The sequence below is a fragment of the Carassius gibelio genome, chromosome A20, assembly GCF_023724105.1.
Source record: "Carassius gibelio isolate Cgi1373 ecotype wild population from Czech Republic chromosome A20, carGib1.2-hapl.c, whole genome shotgun sequence".
NCBI lineage: Eukaryota > Metazoa > Chordata > Actinopteri > Cypriniformes > Cyprinidae > Carassius > Carassius gibelio.
Window position 1 is genome coordinate 3,095,810 of NC_068390.1, and position 22,152 is coordinate 3,117,961.

Here is a 22,152-nt window from a genome sequence, read left to right on the forward strand (position 1 = left end):
TTCTGTTTTACATCAGTTTGTGCTGACTGGGTTATTTTCCATGATTTGAAAACTACACGGTTAGAATATTATCCAGAGCCCTGGTCCAGCTTTGCCATCACAGGAATAAATTACATTCTGAAATATGTTCAAATAGAAAACAGCTATTTTATATTACCGGTACAACAATGTTCTACAATAGTGTAAAGGAAAGAGTGGTGCTTGTGCATGACATGACGAAAGCATTGCTGTGCGATTACTAAGGTTCAGGTCTCTGGATATGGCCAAGCTCTTCAGTGTCTGAAATCTAGGGTGTTTCGTCCATGTTACAAAATTTCAACTTGCTTGAAAGAATAACAGAACTAATCTCTCTACAAATGCACGATTGAAAGTGTGATTAAGATCCGCTGAGACAGTTCTACAGGGGTGACTGAGGCAATACATAAAGCAGCATAATGCAGAGCTAAAACAGCACTGGGAAGCTAAAGGTAGAACATTTCTTTAAAAGAATAAAATAACAGATTTACCATTAAAAAGTTTGGGGTCCTTAGGATTTCTTTTAATGTGTTTGCATGATGTCTCATCTGCTCACCAAGGCTGCATTTATTTGATCAAAAATACAGTAAAAACAGTAATATTTTACAATATTATTACAATTGAAAATAGCTGTTTTCTGTGTGAAGCTGGTTTCTTTGTTCTAATGTAATTTATTCCTGTGATCAAAGCTGACATGTGTCACATGATCTTCAGAAATCATTCTAATATGCTGTTTTGCTGCTCAGGAAATATTTCTGATTATTATTAGTGTTGAAAACAGTTGTGCTGTGGAAACCATGATAAATTAAGGATTCTTTGGTGGATAGAAAGTTTAAAAAAGACTGAATATTTGCAACATTATAAAATTATTTACTGTCCCATTTGATCAATTTAATGTGGCCGCCGACAGACCAGGATCTTGTCTTCATGACAACAATATCTATACTTCATGTTGAGCATAAATATAAAGCCTACTAAGGACACCGTCAACAGTATTGACGGCAAAATAGACTATGTTTGACAGGTGCGATATGCCAGTGTGTCACCGGCCTAAGGTTTTCAAAAGGCATCATGCGAGTGTGAACATCACTACAACTAGGGAAAAAATGATTGTAATTCAAACGCAGCTCCCGTCGGCATTTAAACAGACCTTTACTCTTAATTCGGATCGGGCCAACGCAATAACGAAATCTGAGCAGGTCTAAAAACTGAGACTGTTGATGCTGCACTTTACACTTTGGAAAAGTTATATATATATATTTTTTTTTTAATATGAGCAGGCCTACAAGCTGGGATAGGTAATTCTGCACTGTAATCATAGTTATTTACAGTATTTATATTTTCCATTATATTTTAATATATGATAGCCTATTGGTTTGAGACTTGAGAGTATTTTATTTAGTGGAGAACTTTGCAGCAGTATTTTATTTTATAAATAAAAATATTTATCTTATAAATATTTATCTTATTCTTTTTTTATTTTATTATAAATTATATTTTATTATTTATTTTATTAAAAAGTATTTTAAAAAAGTGTAAACAAATTGTTTAAAAAAGTTTATAGTAATAAACAACCTGCAGTTTAATGTTTGCATTTCTTTCCCTTACTGTACCGAAAATGAACCGAACCGTGACTTTAAAACCGAGGTACGTACCGAACCGTGATTTTTGCGCATCGTTACACCCCTAATATATATATATATTCTTGATGCATAAAAGTACATTTAAATGAGCAATAAAGTTAAATAATTAATCAACTGAAAAAGCAGTACAAGCATGTTTCAGATGTCACATTATCTGTTGATAGCTCTGCAGAACCCAGCAAACACATCTGCCATGAACAACTACAGTTCTGACACTGCAGAGAGCATCTAATAACAAAGCACTTCACTGCAAACCATATACTGACATCTGAGTGACTGTCCACACATGATCTCCCTGACCTTCTTCAATGCATCCTATCTGAGGTATAGCAGAACCGAAAGACTCATAGAAACATCAAAATGTCTGACAAGTGAGTCCGCTGCATCCTCCACAACCTAGTTCTCAGACACAGCCAGCAAGAAGAGGAACTGTGTTGTGCAACTTACACTTAGCACCAATTTCTTGGGCGTGTTTGCACTGTTGCTTCATTTGCATATTTCATTCAATGAACCAGGAGCTAAAACAACTCCAACAGTGTGTGAAAATAATGCTAACAGCAGGATCAATCTATCCTGTTGAGTTATATGAAAAATAAAAAACAGGAAAACCAACTTTCATTTCTTCTACATCCCAGAGGCCACAAATCATCACTACATGAGGAGAATGTAAAAACCAGTAGGAAACCTTGAGCCTACATCACAAAGACAGCACAAAGAGCTAGAGTATTTTAAAATAAGTGCTTTTCATCCGGTACTGCTGGGAGCCTCCAAAGCCTCATGTTGCATGGCCCAAGACTGCCAAATGAAGCAGAACACAAGTGCCCCCATCATACAAATGGACCGCTTGGGGCCCACGGGAGCCTTGGAGCATTTTGCGTGTGCTGACTTCTTATGCATTGAGCACACTTGCCAGTACTATTTTCAGACATCTGTGCCTCCCAAATCAGTTTTTCCTCAATTTCTCCTTCTAAAGCCCATGACTTAACAGAGCAGAAAGAGGGGTGTTCAGTGTCATGTAGTGTGTTTAAAGGCAAAGACCTTGTGTTTGAACAACAGAATGGAAAGCATCCCTGAGCTTTACAAGATTAGATGCCAGATGACAAATAATGGCCAAAGCTGATGCTATGTGTCCGCATCACTAGCTGTCTGATAAGATGCACATGGAGAAAAATATAAATTAAAGGAGGTAGAAGTGTTGAAAGACTCTAGCAAAATATCAAGGGGTGTTGAGGTGGTCAGTAGCCAGTACAGTAGATCTAAATAAGCACAGTATGCTATGCATTAGCTTGTTTAGTATGTCATTAAAATAATCCGTTTTTATAACATTAACAAGTATACACTATACTTCAGTGTGTTATTGCAGTTTTATTAATGTGAGCTTAATTCATCCCTAAATTTCAAAAAGCAAACTGTGGTTGGTTGCGTTATATGTCACTGAGATAATTTATTCCTACGTAGACAGTTCTCAACGGAATAACCTACAAAATAGATTTTATGCTGTAAATCAAGTGTTTGCCTTAAGCATATTGCTGTAGTTGAGACTAGTTCATCAGACTGAGTCAGAGACTGTCCGAGACAGACACGTCAATACTGAGACCAGAAGTTTGAGTCCGAGTCTAGAAAAAGAACAGAAGACCTGCTTAGAATAGTCTTAAAAACTTCTAATCATTATTTTTATTCTTCAAATGGTCGGTTACGAAAGGTAGTTTGGTGTAATTTGGTTGGTCAAACTGGCCCTGAAGACAGAGTCTTAACAACAAAGTGACTGTGTTTATGGAACTGGCCCCCGAAGAGTCAAGACTGAGTCCAGAAGAAGGTTGAGTCTTAATCAAGACCAAGCCCAGAAGAGGGTCTAGTCCAAGTCATAACACAGACCAGAAGAGAGTATATGCCAAGTCAAGATAAAGAGCAGAAAAGGGTATAGTCCAAGTCAAGATAGAGACCAGAAGAGAGTATAGCCCAAGTCAAGATAGAGACCAGAAGAGAGTATAGCCCAAGTCAAGATAGAGACCAGAAGAGAGTCTAGTCCATGTCAAGACAGAGAGCAGAAGAGAGTATAGTCTAAGTCAAGACAGAGACCAGAAGAGAGTCTAATCCAAGTCAAGACAGAGAGCAGAATAGAGTCTAGTCCAAGTCAAGACAGAGAGCAGAAGAGGTTCTAGTCCAAGTCAAGACAGAGAGCAGAAGAGAGTCTAGTCCATGTCAAGACAGAGACCAGAATAGAGTCTAGTCCATGTCAAGACAGAGACCAGAATAGTCTAGTCCATGTCAAGACAGAGACCAGAAGAGAGTCTAGTCCATGTCAAGACAGAGACCAGAAGAGAGTCTAGTCCATGTCAAGACAGAGAGCAGAAGAGAGTATAGTCTAAGTCAAGACAGAGAGCAGAATAGAGTCTAATCCAAGTCAAGACAGAGAGCAGAATAGAGTCTAGTCCAAGTCAAGACAGAGAGCAGAATAGAGTCTAGTCCAAGTCAAGACAGAGAGCAGGAGAGGGTCTAGTCCAAGTCAAGACAGAGAGCAGAATAGAGTCTAGTCCAAGTCAAGACAGAGAGCAGAATAGAGTCTAGTCCAAGTCAAGACAGAGAGCAGAATAGAGTCTAGTCCAAGTCAAGACAGAGAGCAGAATAGAGTCTAGTCCAAGTCAAGACAGAGAGCAGAATAGAGTCTAGTCCAAGTCAAGACAGAGAGCATAATAGAGTCTAGTCCAAGTCAAGACAGAGAGCAGAATAGAGTCTAGTCCAAGTCAAGACAGAGAGCAGAATAGAGTCTAGTCCAAGTCAAGACAGAGAGCAGAATAGAGTCTAGTCTAAGTCAAGACAGAGAGCAGAATAGAGTCTAATCCAAGTCAAGACAGAGAGCAGAATAGAGTCTAGTCCAAGTCAAGACAGAGAGCAGAATAGAGTCTAGTCCAAGTCAAGACAGAGAGCAGAATAGAGTCTAGTCCAAGTCAAGACAGAGAGCAGAATAGAGTCTAGTCCAAGTCAAGACAGAGAGCAGGAGAGGGTCTAGTCCATGTCAAGGCAGAGAGCAGGAGAGAGTCTAGTCCATGTCAAGACAGAGACCAGAATAGTCTAGTCCATGTCAAGACAGAGACCAGAATAGAGTCTAGTCCATGTCAAGACAGAGACCAGAATAGAGTCTAGTCCATGTCAAGGCAGAGAGCAGGAGGGGGTCTAGTCCAAGTCAAGACAGAGAGCAGAAGAGGTTCTAGTCCAAGTCAAGACAGAGACCAGAATAGAGTCTAGTCCATGTCAAGACAGAGACCAGAATAGAGTCTAGTCCAAGTGAAGATAGAGACCAGAAGAGGTTCTAGTCCAAGTGAAGATAGAGACCAGAAGAGAGTCCAGTCCAAGTCAAGATAGACACCAGAAGAGGGTCTAGTCCAAGTGAAGATAGAGACCAGTCTTAGCCCAATAGCCCAATATCAGCAATTAAAGAAGCAAAAAGCTTATTCTAGACTGTATTAAACACAGTCTTGAATGTGTAATGCATGTGCTCTCAAGGGTAATACCAAGGTTTAACAAATAAATACAATTAACCATAATGACACCACTAGTGTGTATCAAGCCCCTTTCACATAGCACGTTGGACCCAGAAAATTGACGGAACATTGCAGGGATTGATTCCGGGATCGATCCCAGGTTGGGGACCTAGTAAAATTGCCAGGTTAAGTCCCGGAATGAGCTCCATGTGAACAAAAGCCAGAACTAATGTTGTAAAGAGTGTGTCTTAGTGATGATGTTATCGTGCAACTCTTTTATTAGGTGTTCAGAAGGTAGATCAGCATTCACGACAAAATCAATATGTGCAAACTCTAATGAAGCAGAGGTCAGTTAGTTCCTCACTTTCCATGCTGAAGCTGAGATCATTCGTCAGCTTAAGTAATAGTTAATGTGCTTAGTGTTTTCGACTCTTGCATTACACGTAACATCCTGATGTCACGTGTCTTTTCGGGAGCTTTATGGGTTGTGTATGAACGCACACATATTCCGGGTAATCACTGGCAGTGTGAAAGGGGCAAAATCTAGTGACCCGGGAACAATTGCCAGGACATGTTACTCGTGTAATTTTCAGAATCGTAGTGTGAAAGGGGCTTTAGTGCTTTAGTCCACAATCAGCAGAGCTTAATTCATCTGGAATTTTACCATTTCCAACAGTGACCCAGTGCAACTGTAATTGCTTGTACCGAGCAAGAAAATCCATCAAATTCATTAGCAAGTACACAAATTGTTACTTGCGCTAACATGAATAAATGACTTACAAAAGCTCCACAATGTAGCCAGCTATCCATGTAAACAGCTTTTGTTTATCCATGTAAACTGTGTTTTTTCTATTCCAATGTATTCTATTTACTCTACTTCTCAAGTTTAGAATCACAATGAAGTTGTCTTTGTAAGAAACCAACTCTTCAAGGCTGCATTGAACTGATTAAAATCAGCGACTGATTATAAATGGCTATTTCAAATAAATTCTGTTCTTCAATAAACATCCTCATGCTGCAGACTATTGTAGCAGCTGCTATACATGATGCTTGGTAACCAGACCATGGAAGTCAATGAGGATCTGCAACTGTTTCATACCAACATTTCTTCAAAATATCTTCTTTTATCTTTAAGAGAAGAACGAAACCCATATAGATTTAGAACTACTTAAAGGCAGGCAAATGATGACATGCAATATTTTGGTTCAACCATCCCTTTAAGGCTGTAGAAGTGTTATTTTTTAAATCCAGGAGTCATGAGGGCCACAGGTATGGGGGTGGCTTAAAAACACTACATTTTTATAGTCTTCCATACATTTCCACAGATCGGTTCGGTTTGTCCCATTCAGGAGGATTTTCGGGCCGTTAGAAATCAAGATCTTGACAGCCATTGACAAAATGACAGAGCCATCAGCCAATCCCAGCAGAGTGTAGGCATTGCTTCCTCCCAGGAAACAGCCATCACATTCACGCCAGTTACAGGACCTCAACGAGAATGCAGTGAGCTCATGGGAGGAAAATGAGATGCTGCCTCCCACTGAAACTTCTGCTGAAAAATGACTGCCCTACACATTATGTGATCTCTTATTTTTATATTTGTCAATTATTTTCTCATTTGAATTTTCCCGAGGCACCACTGCTTCCTCGGAGAAACACCCCTACTCAGAAGGCAGCATAATTATGTTGCTTAAGTTTCAGAACAGGCTTTGTGTCACATGATCGGGAAGCATTAAAATGCTGTCTAGGGAAGCAGCTCACTAAGTTTCAGAAAAGTGTCATAGAGACATTTAAAAGATGTCAAATCTGCATATGAGTGCCAGTTCTATCAATGTGACACATTAGATTAGATTAGATTAGAATCAACTTTGTTGTCATTACAAGACTATCACGAAGATGAGCGAGAACAAATGCTGCAATATCCCTAAAGAAAAAAAAAAAGCGAGATACAACTATAATTTTGGCAACACTGATTCACGAGAAAGCAGTGGTCAGGTATTGCCTGCCAAGCCCAACAGGACAGACCTTCAACAGGCCAGAAAACAGCAGGGGGCTTCATGGGACCTCCAGGAAGTCTTGGCCAAGGAAACAGTAAAGTGACAATCCTTTTTTTCATACCATATGCCACACAGGTCCAAGAGCACATGCTTATTTCTTCACATTTAAGGAACTGTTCTTTTTAAAAGCTCTGTTTTCCAACAAAATCTGTACATTTACAAGAACACTTACTGTAAGTGCTGTCTGATGTTGACAATCCCACCACCATAATACTACAGAGTTCAGAATGGCCAAAAAACATAGCTATTTACTCGCTATGATGATGTCTTTGCAGTTTCTGGTTTTAGTCAGCGTTTCCGGTGTTTTGACAAACATTTCCTGTACATTTAATCAGTCTCATCTTATTCATTCATTCACTCAGACTAAAACAGAATATAGTTTTTTTTGTTGTATTTAATAAAGCAATATGCCCCAAGAAGCTCTGGTTTCCAGTGAAAATTATGTCAAAATTGAACACACCAAAATGTGAAATGTATAAACATTTAAAGAGAACTCTTTAGTGACATTATAAATGTCACTTTTGTTCTAGTTAAACACATTCAGAATGAGGACAGGCCACATTACTAACACTGAGAGCAGCTATACGCAACAAACTCAACAATCTCCCACATGCTGCTTGTCAATGAGAACTCCAGCTGTGCTCCACAAAACATATCTGCATTAGTCTCTAATATACTCATTTTAAACACAAATATAATAAATTCAGCTGGTGATATGTACATAGTACTTATGCAAGCACAATAACTTAACTGAATATTAGTCTTCTGACACATCATTGGACAGGCTCAATTAAATAGCTTTATTTACCCACTGCTTGCCTGTGGCATCAATCATAAAAAAATGACAGATTCAGAGTGTTCCTTTCAATATGGTAACCAAGAAAACAAAGCTTTCGAAAGGACAAAATATGCACCTGACTTATGCGTTATATCCCACATATTCTGAAGAAAAATAATTACAATTTATCTGATTTTAAGATTATACAGTAGAAGATTATTATTGAATTCAAGCCTGCTGTGTCTAAAGGTGAATTTGTTTAATGTAACATTCGTGATTTAAATCTGAGAGCTGCATTTGTTCTTTCCAAAGCTGACAGTATCTGACACTAAGCCTTTCTTTTCATGACTCACAAATGATAGTCATAGAGGTTTGGAAAGATATGGTGGATAATAAATGATGGCATGATTTTAAATATGGGTTGAAACACCTCGTGATAATTCAGCAAGTGCTAATGCCAAAAGCAATTCTTAATTAAATAAAGAAAAAACAGGAGTGTGTTTTTGTTATTGTTACTGAAAGGCACTTACGTTAAATTTAATGATGTCGTAGATGAGATACCTTGGGACGGGATGGCCGTTCACTTTGTCAACAATCATCTCCTGCAACAAAAAAAAAGACGATGACGATAAGAAATGCAGATTTACTGCCCATAATTCAGGCCTATTAATATCAACATGATGTAACAAAGTAATAAAAATTTACATTTAAATTTAGCGTTAAAGCTCAAGCACAGTTACAAATGAAAGAATAGTAATGTTAAGTTAATACATGGGGTCCAAATGACTGAGACCAAACATGTCTTCTTTAAAAAACACAAAAACACATCTTACAGACTCAGCGCTAAGGATTTTTCGACTGGCCTGGTCGGAACAGTGGTTCAGATTTTAAATTTTCCCGCCAACATTTTCACTAGCCCTGCCAGTGGGCAAAAAAATCCATATAGTATTCTAAAAAATAAGCTTGTATGACACCAATATTTTAGATGGCAGTTAAATTTTATAATTCTTGATTCCAATTTCGATACCACAGCAAAAGAGACAATGTATTTTTAGAACACTTTAAGAGTCCTAACATACACCCGGCTCAATGTGGCGCTAGGCATGATGCAAGTGCTTTTTCTAGTTTCAGCCTGACGCAGTTATAATTTCACCTCCTGCGCCACCTTGTTTAAATAACAAATGCATTTGTGCCGTTACTGGTCTGAAATAGAGGAGTGTTCAGGCACATTGCTGGCGTGCTGCTATTTGGAGGCAACTGAGGCAACTGACACCTGGTCTTAAGTCTGACACAATATATATTTTTTGTTAATTAAAGAGCGCATTAGTAATATGCTCTACTAGGCGGCTGAACAACGCATGGACACTCTTATTTTACACAGCAGCGCACAAACATTTTTACAAATGAAAAAATAAAGGATTCAAATGTTAAAGATTATTTCTGTGTGCTTAAATATAAAAACGCCTACATATCATAATAGATAGTAATTGCATGTATCAGAATTACGCGCATGAGCGGATCCATTTCCTTGCTAGAGAAGAGTTCAGTTTTTCTGCCGTGTAAATAGTGAATCTGCCATGGCATGAGTGCAACTGGCTTTTAAGGTGAAGGGCAAATGAGACTCTGGTTGGTTTATGGCATGTTATGCCCAAAACACCCATTACTCATTAAGAGAATAGGGACGAACCTTTTAGAGCATGCACTGAACGCATCAACCATTTATCCCATCCTTAAACTAGCAAAAGTGGATTTGGACATGCAGTAAGTGCAATTGTGCCATGCGCTTTAGACCATGCACTTAGACTGTTAAAATAGGGCCCTAAGAGACAATTCATGGATGCAATATGATACACAGATTGCTTTCTCGACTGTTTACGATCATTGAAGACATACTCACCAAGACTGGCATTTTGACATAATTCTGTGTGCATTTTTTCATTCAAGGTAAAGAAGGTGCGAAACAGAACTTAATTCCATGTTTGCTCATTGTCTGAGAGCAAGATCCTCTTTAACATTTAAAGAAAGATACATTAGCTCACAACATTGACGTATTTTTGACCGTCTCATGTATACCAAATCTGTGAGCCTCCACTAAGTGTAGGAATAGGAATCCTCTCTGCCTAACCTGATTAACAGGCTTTCAAACCATGCAATAACTCACCCCGTCCAGAAGAGTGTTGGAAAGATGGGTGCGAAGATCCTTCCGGAAAGGAAATTCCAGGTTGGCTATGTGAAAGACCGAATTGTCTCGGTCAATCATATGGACTTCGTCTTTTGCATCTATCAACATCATGTACCTGTAAAAACACAAGAGACAGAGTGATGAGATCGAGTTTCATTTACCCCTACCCCAAACAACTCTATGATATATCACTTTTTATATTGAAAACAGTCCTATATCTATAGCGATATATCTATATATAGAATGCTGCATCAAACAAATTCATAAAAGCAGGGAAATGATGTAGACAATAAATCAACTCCACGGTGGATTTCAAGTGAACAAAGGTTTAAACATTCCAATACATTCCTATTGCAAGGGTTCCAACATAATCAATGACGTATATCAATGCGACAGAGGGAAGGGCATAAAAAAAATGAAGAACGCAGCAAAAGTTTCACTGTGACAGACCAATATATTGATAAATATATAAATATAAAATTATAAATAATTACATTTATAAATAATAAATGGCGGTAAAACTGTTGAGATATGTTTCAAAGAGAATTATGTGAAACTGAAACTTTGGATTGATGATTACGCAAAAGGGTTGGTCCAAAGAACACCAAATACATTGGGGACCCTTTAAAAACCCTAACAATGACCAACAAATGCAAAAATAGGACCCACTTTATATTAAGTGGCTTTAACTACTATGTAGTTAAATATAAATTATTAAAAATTAAAAAAATATTGTGTACACACGTTTTTAAATTGTACTTATATTTGAAAAATATCTGCACATAATTACATCTGTAATTAATTTCTGTAATTACATGTATAATTACATGTCGACCCATCCCTTACACCTTAACACACCCTTAAACTTACCCATACCACCAAAACTGTCCCTGACCTTACCCCTATCCCACCTCAATAGCAGCAAAAAAATAATAAGTTGCAATACAATATGAACACAATAAGTACAATGCATTTATTTTTTGATGTAAGTACATAGTAGTTAAGGCCACTTAATATAAAGTGGGACCCAAAAAAATTTACTAATAAGATACACAATGTTCCAGGTAAATTATGAAAGGTCCAAAAGCGGTGACTGGAACATTTTGCGGCTACAAAAAAAAGAAAGAACAAGAGGGAAAGAAGTCTAGCCAGATTCAGCAGCTCTTGGCTGTTTATGAGCAGAAATTAGCAGCTGAAAAGAAAAGCACTGATTGAGAATATACATCCCGGCGTGCATCCACACTGCGGGAACTGATGAGCCGCAAAGCCTCATTTCATGTGGTTCACCTCCATCAGAAAAATTAAGAAATACTTTTCATAATGAGAATAATTAAAGAAAAAAATAATAGGTGAGGTTTAGTATAGTGAAGTTTCTCTTCTGTCATGTTTCCAGCATAGATAATGAATTGAAGAAGATTTCGCATCCTCTAAGACAGGATGCGAAAAGGACACAATTAAAGAGTAAAATGAGGCTCAGAGAAAGCACGGGGCTGAAAAGAGAAGGGAATATAAGCTGTATCAGGATGTACAATAACTTGAACTCCATCCAGAGCAAACTAAATGCATGACTGATGACAGGGTGTGAACATCAGCAGTTGACAAACTACACTCAAACTAAATACTTAAGACTAAAGATTTATTTGAACTGGATATCAAATTTCAACTAATTTGGTTTACACAACTTAATGTGATGCATATTTGCCAGTCATACATCAACAAAAAGGTAAGAAATAAGTCCTAGATTTAGATGTCTGCATTAATAAAAATAAATATAGCATAGTTTATTATAATCTATTTGCATTTAAACAAAATGCATTTATTAAAATGTATTTAAATTATTTAAGCATCAGGGTAATTTAGATTCATTCAGTTAAAATTAACAAAATGTGGCTAGCTGTGGAACAAGCTAGTTAAAATGCATGAGATTTAAACAAACTGCATTTATTGATGATAAATATATTAAACCATTTATTGTGCATTTACAAGACATTCAGTTTAGTAGTATTATAACAGAAATCTAACTGTTTCATGTATGCATGAGTGGCAAATTATACTGATCATACTCAGCTCTATATTTCTCCGTGGCCCAACAATAATTAACAAAACTAAAGGAATTCATACTTGATATAAAGTAAGACTAGTAATTTCTTACTGCTAAATTCAGAAAAACAGAGGTTTAAATTATTGAGACAAAAACCTCTGCATGTAATAACCTAAAAAATTATCTACAACTTGATGGGTGCACTGTTAATTCTTCATCATCATTTAGGAACCTAGGTGTGCTATATGATAGCAATCTGTCCTTTGAAAACCATGTTTTTAGCATTTGTCAAACCACATTTTTCCATCCTAATATATATATATATATATATATATATATATATATATATATATATATATATATATATATATATATATATATATATATATATATATATATATATATATATATAAATTATGGCCTATGCTTTCAATGTCAAATGCAGAAATGTTAATTCATCAGTTCATGACCTCAAAGTTGGATTATTGTTATGTTTTGTTTAGGGCTGTCAAAAATAGCGCGTTAACGGCGTTAATTAGTTGTTTGTCGTTAATTACGTCAAATTTTTTAACGCATTTCACGCATGCGCAGTGTGACAAATTATTCAGGTTAGGAAAGTCTCGTCGATCTCTGAATTCTCAAGATAGTAAAAAACAGCGGCGAGCGCCGCGACGAAAACACAGAAGAAGCTTAAGGTTTTACCCCATTTACTCTCAAATACATTCATGCCAAGCTCGATAAACAGAGACGACTTTGGTAGTTGATACGCTGGAGCTTCTTCTTCCTGTTATAGCAGTGATCCTCAAATCTGGCTCACGAGTTTCATGCAGAGTTTAGCGCAGACTCCAATTAAACACACATGCCTGTGATTTACTAATGATCCTAAAGACACTGATTAGCAAACTCATGCGTGTTTGATTAGGGTTAGAGCTAAACTTCGCAGGAAAGTGGATCTCGCGAGCCAGATTTGAGGATCACTGTGTTATAGCGTCCTGTGTTTCACACTGCGCAAGCGCAGAACGCCTACATGCAATGCAGCGAAAATTACAGCTGTTTGGGAAAGCATATGCATTTTTACTTGGTTTTACTGGCACTTGAAGGCTTCAGAACGTGAAAATATCGATCCTAAAGTATTGTGGCAGAGCAAATGAACACCTCCCAAAAACAAGAGTGCCCAGAGTGCTGCTTATGTGATTGTGGCACATGTTTTTGTTTCTGAGTTCATTCTTTAGAGTTTCTCTATCCATAATTTCATAGATATGTGGCTATATTTAACCACTGGTTCACCTAAAACTCTTACCCTATCTGTAGTTAAATGGCATGATTGATATAGTGCTCAGGTAAATTTGATCTAAGTAAATGTTAAACTTTTGAAATTCAGAAAAAAAGAACCACATGATGAAACAATACATGAAAATTATGTATCTGTGTCCTGTTATTTATCTTTTGGTATGCATTTCAGAAAAAAAATGGTTAGGATTCAGGTGTAGTTGCAAATAGTGATTAATCGTGATTAATCCACTGAAAATTCTGATTAATTTGATTAAAAATTTTAATAATTTGACAGCCCTAGTTTTGTTGTGTGGTTGTTCTACATGCTTAATAACAAAGTCCAGTTGGTCCAAAATGCAGCAGCAAGAGTTCTCACTAGAACCAGGATTTATGACCATATCAGCCCGGTTCTGTCAACACAACACTGGCTCCCTATTAAAACAGTGTATAGATTTTAAAAGCCTACTAATTAGTACTTATAAAGCTCTGAATGGTTTAGCACACCTCAGTACATGAGCAAACTCTTATTGTATTATAGTCCTCCACGTCCGCTGCACTCTCAAAACTCTGGCTATTTGATAATACCTAGAATATCAAAATCAACCGAGGGAGGCAGACCCTTTTGCTATTTAGCGCCCAAACTCTGGAATAATCTAACACTGTTCAGGAGGCAGGCACACTCTGTCATTTTAAATCTAGATCAAGGAACCATCTCTTTAAGATGGCTTACACATAACATACACATTTCTGTCAGACAAATCCGTTAAATGACTGTTAGGCTGCAGCAAATAGGTAGACCGGAACTGGGAACACTTCCAATAACACACAATGTACTTGTCACATATTTGTATTGACATATTGACAAACTATTTTCCAACACAATCTGTATAGTATAAAGCGCTATACAAATAAAGGTGACTTGAGTTTAATTCCCTCCCCTTTGGTCATTATTACAGAGCGCTCTGCTGGACGTCCCCCAAGCAAACGCATCTCACAGTGATTCCCTGTAAGCCCTGAGTGGCCAAATCACAGAATAATGGGCTTGTTACTATAGATCTCCAGTTAAAGAGACCAGTCATGTCTTTTTAACGTCTCAGTGATGGAGCTGGCCATTCTTCACTCAGAGCGCAGTGGCTGTTCTTTCAGCTAAGTTTGGATCACTATGACACCAAACCAGCTCATGTGCTTCTGCCAAGGCCTAAAACATCCTGCAAGGTGCCAACTGTGGTGCTTCTGAGCAGATCTGTCTTATGAATGAGTGTCTAATGATGTTCATGCAGACGTTTGATTCTAGTTTAAGCACATGAGCCAGCAGGAGCTCATAGAGATAGTTCACATCATTACAGCAGAAAAACTCATGCAGAACTGCCCTAAAATGACCTGGACCATCATTAAATAGCCCTCTATGAGAAATAGACTCCAACATTATAGAAATAGCACAAAATCACACTGAAGATATTTTGAAGATCATCAAAAGAATAGTCTTAAAAATTGATTTATTATGTAAGCATAATGTTAATAATTTCAGCTAAAATTAGCCAAAAAGAACCTAAACCAGTTCTAGACAGATTTAATTCATCTTGTCTAAGCCTAACTTCATCTTGTCTAAGCCTAACTTCTGCCTGTATTATCAAGTTACCTGACCACCTTGATTAGCTGCTTCATGTGTGTTTGACTGAACTCTGTGGTAGAATGGTAGCTCTCCATGCTTACAGAATATAAATGTGCAGCCATCTACATAAAACACTCTATAGTTGATCCAAACAAGGCAAGAAAAGGCAAGGCAAGACAAGTGTACTATTTATGGAGGCTATATATTTAACACCAAGCATTTCTGCAGACTCTGTTGATATTCTCCTTGATTCCTTCAACTCAAAAGATAAGAATGTTATTGATGATATTGCTCCAATAATAGTCAGTAAGAAAACAAACAGACAGAAATCAGTTTGGAGAAGATCAACAGCAGTTCAGACTATGAAAAGACTATGAATGCAGAAAAGCCGAGCGGATGTGGCGGAAGACGAAACTTGAAATTCACTATAGCATCTATAAAGACAGCCTTCATGCTTTTAATGTGAAACTAGCCACAGATATACAGAATTTCTTCTCAAACCTTATAAACAGTAACTTAAACAACACTCATACTCTTTTTGCCTCTTTTGAGAGACTGACAACCAAATGATATTTGCTTAAATTGTGATTCTGGCAAAATATCGGTGCTGGCATTGCTAGATCTCAGTGTTGGGTTTGACACTGTCGATCATAACATACTACTAGAGAGACTGGAAAACTGGGTCGGGCTTTCTGGGATGGTACTCAAATGGTTCAGGTCATACTTAGAAGAGAGAGGCTATTATGCGAGTCTAGGAGAGCATAAGTCTAAGTGGACGTCCATGACATGCGGAGTGCCACAAGGCTCAATTCTTGCACCGCTCTTGTTTAGCCTGTATATGCTTCCACTAAGTCAAATAATGAGAAAGAACCAAATTGCCTATCACAGCTATGCTGATGATACCCAGATTTACCTAGCCTTATCTCCAAATGACTACAGCCCCATTGACTCTCTCTGTCAATTAATTGATGAAACTAATAGTTGGATGTGCCAGAACTTTCTTCAATTAACAAGGAAAAAACTGAAGTCATTGCATTTGGAAACAAAGATGAAGTTCTCAAGATGAATGCATACCTTGACTCTAGGGGTCAAACAACTAAAAATCAAGTCAGGAATATTGGTGTGATTCTGGAGACCGGTCTGAGTTTCAGTAGTCATGTCAAAGCAGTAACTAAATCAGCATACTATCATTTAAAAAACATTGCAGAGATTAGATGTTTTGTTGCCAGTCAAGACTTGGAGAAACTTGTTCATGTCTTTATCACCAGCAGGGTGGACTATTGTAATGGGCTCCTCACTGGCCTTCCCAAAAAGACCATTAGACAGCTGCAGCTCATCCAGAACACTGCTGCCAGGATTCTGACTAGAACCAGAAAATCTGAGCATATCACACCAGTCCTCAGGTCCTTACACTGGCTTCCAGTTACATTTAGGATTGATTTTAAAGTACTTTTACTCGTATATAAGTCACTAAATGACCTAGGACCGAAATATATTGCAGATATGCTCACTGAATAGAAACCTAACAGAGCACTCAGATCATTAAGATCGAGTCAGTTAGAAATACCAAGGGTTCACACAAAACAAAGGGGAGTCTTCCTTTAGTTACTATGCAGCCTGCAGTTGGAATCAGCTTCCAGAAGAGATCAGATGTGCTAAAACACTAGTCACATTTAAATCTAGACTTAAAACTCATCTGTTTAGCTGTGCATTTATTGGATGAGCACTGTGCAATGTCCAAACTGATTGCACTATATTTTTTTTTATGTAAAATCATTTTCTAATTTATTTTAAATAAGTACATTTTTAAATCATTTTCAAATTTTAAAATTCTTTGTTTTATTTTTTTTATTATTTTTTGTTATTTATTTGTTATTTATTTATGTTATTTTTTGTTAATGTATTTATTTATTTTTTTCATTTTTCAGAAATAATGTGAAATAATGTTTACAATATATAAGTGATTTGCTGTAATATTATAATATAATAATAATATAATAATAATTTCTGATTATTATCAAGGTTGAAAACAGTTTAGTTTAGTGGCAACCATGATACATTTTTCCAGGATGAATAAAAACTATTAACTTATGTTGAAAAAAATCTTATCCTCTAAATCTGACCTCAAACTTTGTAAATATCGGAACTAAAAACTAAAAACCAGATGAAATCATGAGTTAATCCAAGCTGCAAAAACAACTTATAGTTTAAATGAGACTTGACATATGACCTCTCACATTTACATAACATCTATTCAGTAATCAGCAAATTCATGCACTATATTTGCATGTAGAAAAGTACAGCAGCCAAAGTAGTCTGTTTAATTGGAAGAGTTAGAGAGAAGGTCCTCTGGAAATAAATTACTACAATATGGATATAAAAATATTTAGAAAAAAGTCATAATTGAATATCTCTTTTTAAGTTATCTTTGTTTTTTATAGTGAGGTACAACACTGGTTTTGACACATTTCAGAATACAGCACTGAAATCAAGCATGAGAAGCTAGCTACTAGCTCTGAGCCTTTGTGCTAGTGTGTTAGCGTAGCACTCCTTCAGTCCCCTGAGCTTCAGGCGCTGGACTCACCGTGTGCCGTCTGCTTTCCAGCTGACTTTATAAACGTTCTGCTCCAACAGACGAATGTTCCTGCGGTCCATCGATACGGGCTGAGCACCAGGAAACCCCGATCTGACAAGACACGTGAAGACAAGCACATCAACAAAACTAACGGGATTATTGGACACATTGCTGTGTTGTTTTATAATTGATCTCCACTCATCGATGAAAGTAATCATGGCTTCGTTTCATCAGGATAATAACTCACGACAGAATTCAGCACTTTCCATTAATAGAGCACAACATACGTTCCTTTACTTATCAGGCACTTCAGAGCACAAATACATATTCTTTGGATCATGTTCAATCAGCATGAAATGAAAAGACATCTATTTCCTAAAAGCATGTTATTGATTTACATGTAAATCAATGTAAAAATATCATAGCAAAAAAAGGAAGATTATTTAGTCCACTTCAACCTGATCAGTTTTTTTCAACCAACCTCACAAAAGAGAACATAGTCCCAGACCTATGCTTTTTTTTTATCCAGCCAGAAAGTTAAGCATGATATTACATTATGCCTTTTTTTTAAATAAATAAATACTTCAGACGTTAAGTCTTATTTGTGCCCCACACACACTTACAGTCCTCACCATCTCAACATTTTCGATTACTTGACATTCAGTCACAGAGGCTCACAGCTGGAAAGACTCTGTGGGTGGTGACACACACACACACACACACACACACACACACACACACACAGAGAGACTCACTTGTCCCACTCAGAGAACTCCTGACACTTCCTCTGGATCAGGCCGAGCTTGGGCTGTGACGTGACTTGAGTGACTCCTCTGACAGACATTCCCTCCAGAAACACAGCGTGCTGAGACACAAACAAGCACACACACACCCATCACATCTGCACACCCAGAACACTAAACAGACCAGGTTACACAGAGTCAGTTCTGACTATGACTGAAGGTGCTGAAACGAGTTTTGAATCACCAGTTTTAGTCGTTCTTTCTTCTTCTTGCCCTGACTGGAGTGAGAGGAGCTGGGCTCGGAGCCCGGAGCGACAGCATTTCCATCATCGTCCACATCTTCATCCTCCTCGTCATCGAAGCACCATTCGGGGAGAGCAGGGGCGGGCGGCGCGTCCTCCACGTCCCCGTAGCGGCGGAAGAGCTCCTTCAGATAGTCGGCTTTATAGATGCCCGGGGGCCGAGCCTGAGCGAACGCTGCCACGGCGGCCTCGATACTGACACACACAACACACAATCAGAAAGAGCTCCAGCACTGGCTTCAGTGACCACAAGCAGCACAATATTAAACATGAACAAATATACAATTAGTAAAATACAGCTGTTGATTAATTCAATGAAAATGAATGATTTCTGAAGATCATGTGACACTGAAGATTAGAGGAATGATGCAGAAAATACAGCGGAGCATCACAGAAATAAATTACACTACTGTTGTTCACATAGAAAAAATTGTAATATATATATATATATATATATATATATATATATATATATATATATATATATATATATATATGTATATATATATATATATATATATATATATATATATATATATGTATATATATATATATATATATATATATATATATATATATATATATATAAAGATATATATTTCTCAGTATTACAGTTTTTTTTTTTTTTTGATTAAATAAATTCTTGTTCAAATTGGTGAGCATAAGAAACTTCTTTGAAAAAAATCCTAACTTTTGTTGTGTAGTGTATATTGTGAATTATACATCATTTAATATAAATTACAAAATGTATTTAAATTTTGTGCAAAGATTCAAATATTTAAACAATTTAAAAAAGACTTTTTAACCGTGATAAATGTCACTGACCTCTGAAATGTGCTGAAGAACAATAGCAAAATAAAAAAAGTACCATTGAATTGTGCTCAAATCTCAATGGAATCACTCACTTACAATAAAGCTGAGCGTCTCCTGAATAAACATTATTAATGCATGAGTGAATATGAGATAAGACAGATGACCTTGCTGCCAGATATCATGTTTATATTCATGGCATCACCACAAAAGCAAACCGAAGAATTCTGCCTCAGTCTTATAACATGATACGATATGTGTTAGCCAAGTCACCCTAGAGATGACAGATAAATTGCTGAATGAACTTGTGGATCAAAATAAAAACTAAAGTATAGTGAAAGGTTTACAATTAAACATTTAAAACCCCTCCTCAATACAACCCAGCCTTTTCTAACATGCTTGGCTGAATGTGATGAAGTTTGGATTAGCCAAAGCAGGTGTGGAAGAGGCTCTAGAGGAACTCCTCTTATAGTCTGTTACACAGCTTCAGGAACGAAATGTGAACCTAGTGACAACACAAAACAGTACCATTATTGAAATAAATATGTTTTGAAATGGTTTTATATCCTAAATTTGAACGATTAACTGGTTAGTTAGCATTTCATTATTTGCATTTAGCATATATTCAGTGCTGTTCAAAACCCTACCAAAACAGAGCTGCGATGAAATATACTCAAAACCAGTCAAATCAATTCTATTTCTTAACACTTTTTAGCTTCACAAAAAAGCATAAAAGGGGCCATGAATTGAGAAATCAGCTTGAGCCTTTGACATTGTCCTAAAAGAATATCAGAATTGAAAACGTCTTTGTTACTGGAATAAAAGCTTTTATTAACACCAGGCCCAGCGAACACCAGCGTTTCTCGAGCCGGCCTCAAAACCAGAAGAGAAAATAGCCTTTTGCTTATTGATTTTGATGTTTTTGAATGTAAAAACAATACAAACTTCATAAGTGGACCTCAGACAACAGTATAAAATACTGACTCCTTTAAAAACTCCAGTGAGAAAGTGCGGGCACACATCAAGAACAACAACCACAGTGATCTCAGATTCACTGAAACTCATCTGCAGTCTTCAGACTGACCTCAACACGCTGGCCTCCACACACATGAGGAAACTTGCTTTTTACTTCGACAAAACAAAAATATGTAACAGAAGATTATGCGTATGCACACTACCATAAATTTGTGCTTGTTAAGATTTTTTTAAGTCTCTTTTGTCTGCCAAAGCTGCATTTATTTGATTAACTGTATCTTTGTAAAAACTAATCAGTACAGAATTTTTCTTTTTTTGAAAAACATAATATACGTATACAACTGTAATATTGTGTAATATTCTATACAATAGAAGCATCATTCCTTCTGTTTTCAGAGTCACATGATCTTCAGAAATCATTCTAACATGATGATTTACTGCTCAAGAAACATTTCTGATTATTAATGTTGAAAACAGTTGTGCTGCACAATATTTCTGTGGAATTGGTGAGCTCTTGTTGCTCACTCTAAGCTTGAATCTATATTTGTCCAACAGCGCAACAGTTCCTAATGACATAGATACAAATAGCAAAGATTGTGTAATGTGCATTTTTCCACACATATTTTTGCAAGCAGTTTCTCATACATGACATTACTCACTGGACTACTGCGGATGACCTAGTTAGTTCATATCTTGTATATTTAATCATTTTACAAGCACACAAACACTGGGGCACGCTATATTAATGAATATTCACAAATACTTTGGGTACAGTATACAGAATGACCTAATTCTAACTTTATTCTTTGGCTAGCAACAATATGAATCACTAAAAGTAAGAGTTATTATTGTATATTATGATAATAAAGCTACACAATTTACATTAACTAAATTAAGTAAATATTCCTAATTTATATAACTTCAAATGAAGGCATGAAGCCTTCAAGTACTTTGCAATTTGACTGGCAGACTGCTTCCTAGTTCATGAATATTAATTAGGTCATGCTGATCAGTTAGCAAGCTTCCCAGAGCATCCAGTCCAGTCACCAGAAATTAATATTCATGGGGCAATCCTTCTTTCCAAATCCTGCCTGTCAGCTAATCAGGAAGGCCTACAGAGCAAAGACTGTGTAACCTAATTAATATTCATGATCCAAGCCTTCGCCGTGGCAGCGTTCATGAACTCACACCCACATACCGAACCCAGACTGTACTAACGATGGAGGAGGAAAAAAAACGCCATCTCATTTTTTTTTCTTCAGTTTCATTGACCTCTCTTGTTAAAATTTGAAGAAAAAAAAAAGAGTCCAATTTGGATTTTAATCAGTTGACAATGTTACAGTAGGTGAGTCTGCATTAGCTAGCACTGCTTTGTATTCTGCTCAGGATTTTCCCCATGTCGCTTTCTCTGTACAAACATGAACACTGACCGTAGGTGATAGACGCAAAGCTTTCACTTCTAAGCATGTTTTTTTAATGCGCTCTCATTGAAATTTCAACAGATGGCTCCGAGGAAGACCTACTACTGTTCCACGCTTTTCCATTTATAGATTACAACGTGAAAGTTTGCTGGAGACTCAGAGACTTAGAAATGACTTTTAACTTCTTCGAAAGTGAAAGACGTCAGCAGGGTTCTTCTAATCTCTTCTGGAAAAGGAACACTTTTTG

The 22,152-nt window shown here is 36.9% G+C and overlaps 1 protein-coding gene across 2 annotated transcripts in view; it reads right to left on the reverse strand.

The window, feature by feature from the left end:
- The window catches only part of LOC127938312 (mRNA-capping enzyme), an 80,617-nt gene that overhangs the window by 44,459 nt on the left and 14,006 nt on the right, over positions 1 to 22,152 (reverse strand). For both annotated transcript variants that reach the window (XR_008148663.1, XM_052534844.1), the window contains exons 6-10: positions 18,642 to 18,894; positions 18,410 to 18,519; positions 17,664 to 17,765; positions 10,134 to 10,269; positions 8,503 to 8,574 (exon numbers count right to left, since the gene is read on the reverse strand). Coding sequence is in view for 1 of the 2 variants with exons in the window: in XM_052534844.1 (XP_052390804.1) it covers positions 8,503 to 8,574; positions 10,134 to 10,269; positions 17,664 to 17,765; positions 18,410 to 18,519; positions 18,642 to 18,894 (673 nt within the window). In the remaining variant the exon portion in view is untranslated. The remainder of the gene's footprint in view (positions 1 to 8,502; positions 8,575 to 10,133; positions 10,270 to 17,663; positions 17,766 to 18,409; positions 18,520 to 18,641; positions 18,895 to 22,152) is intronic.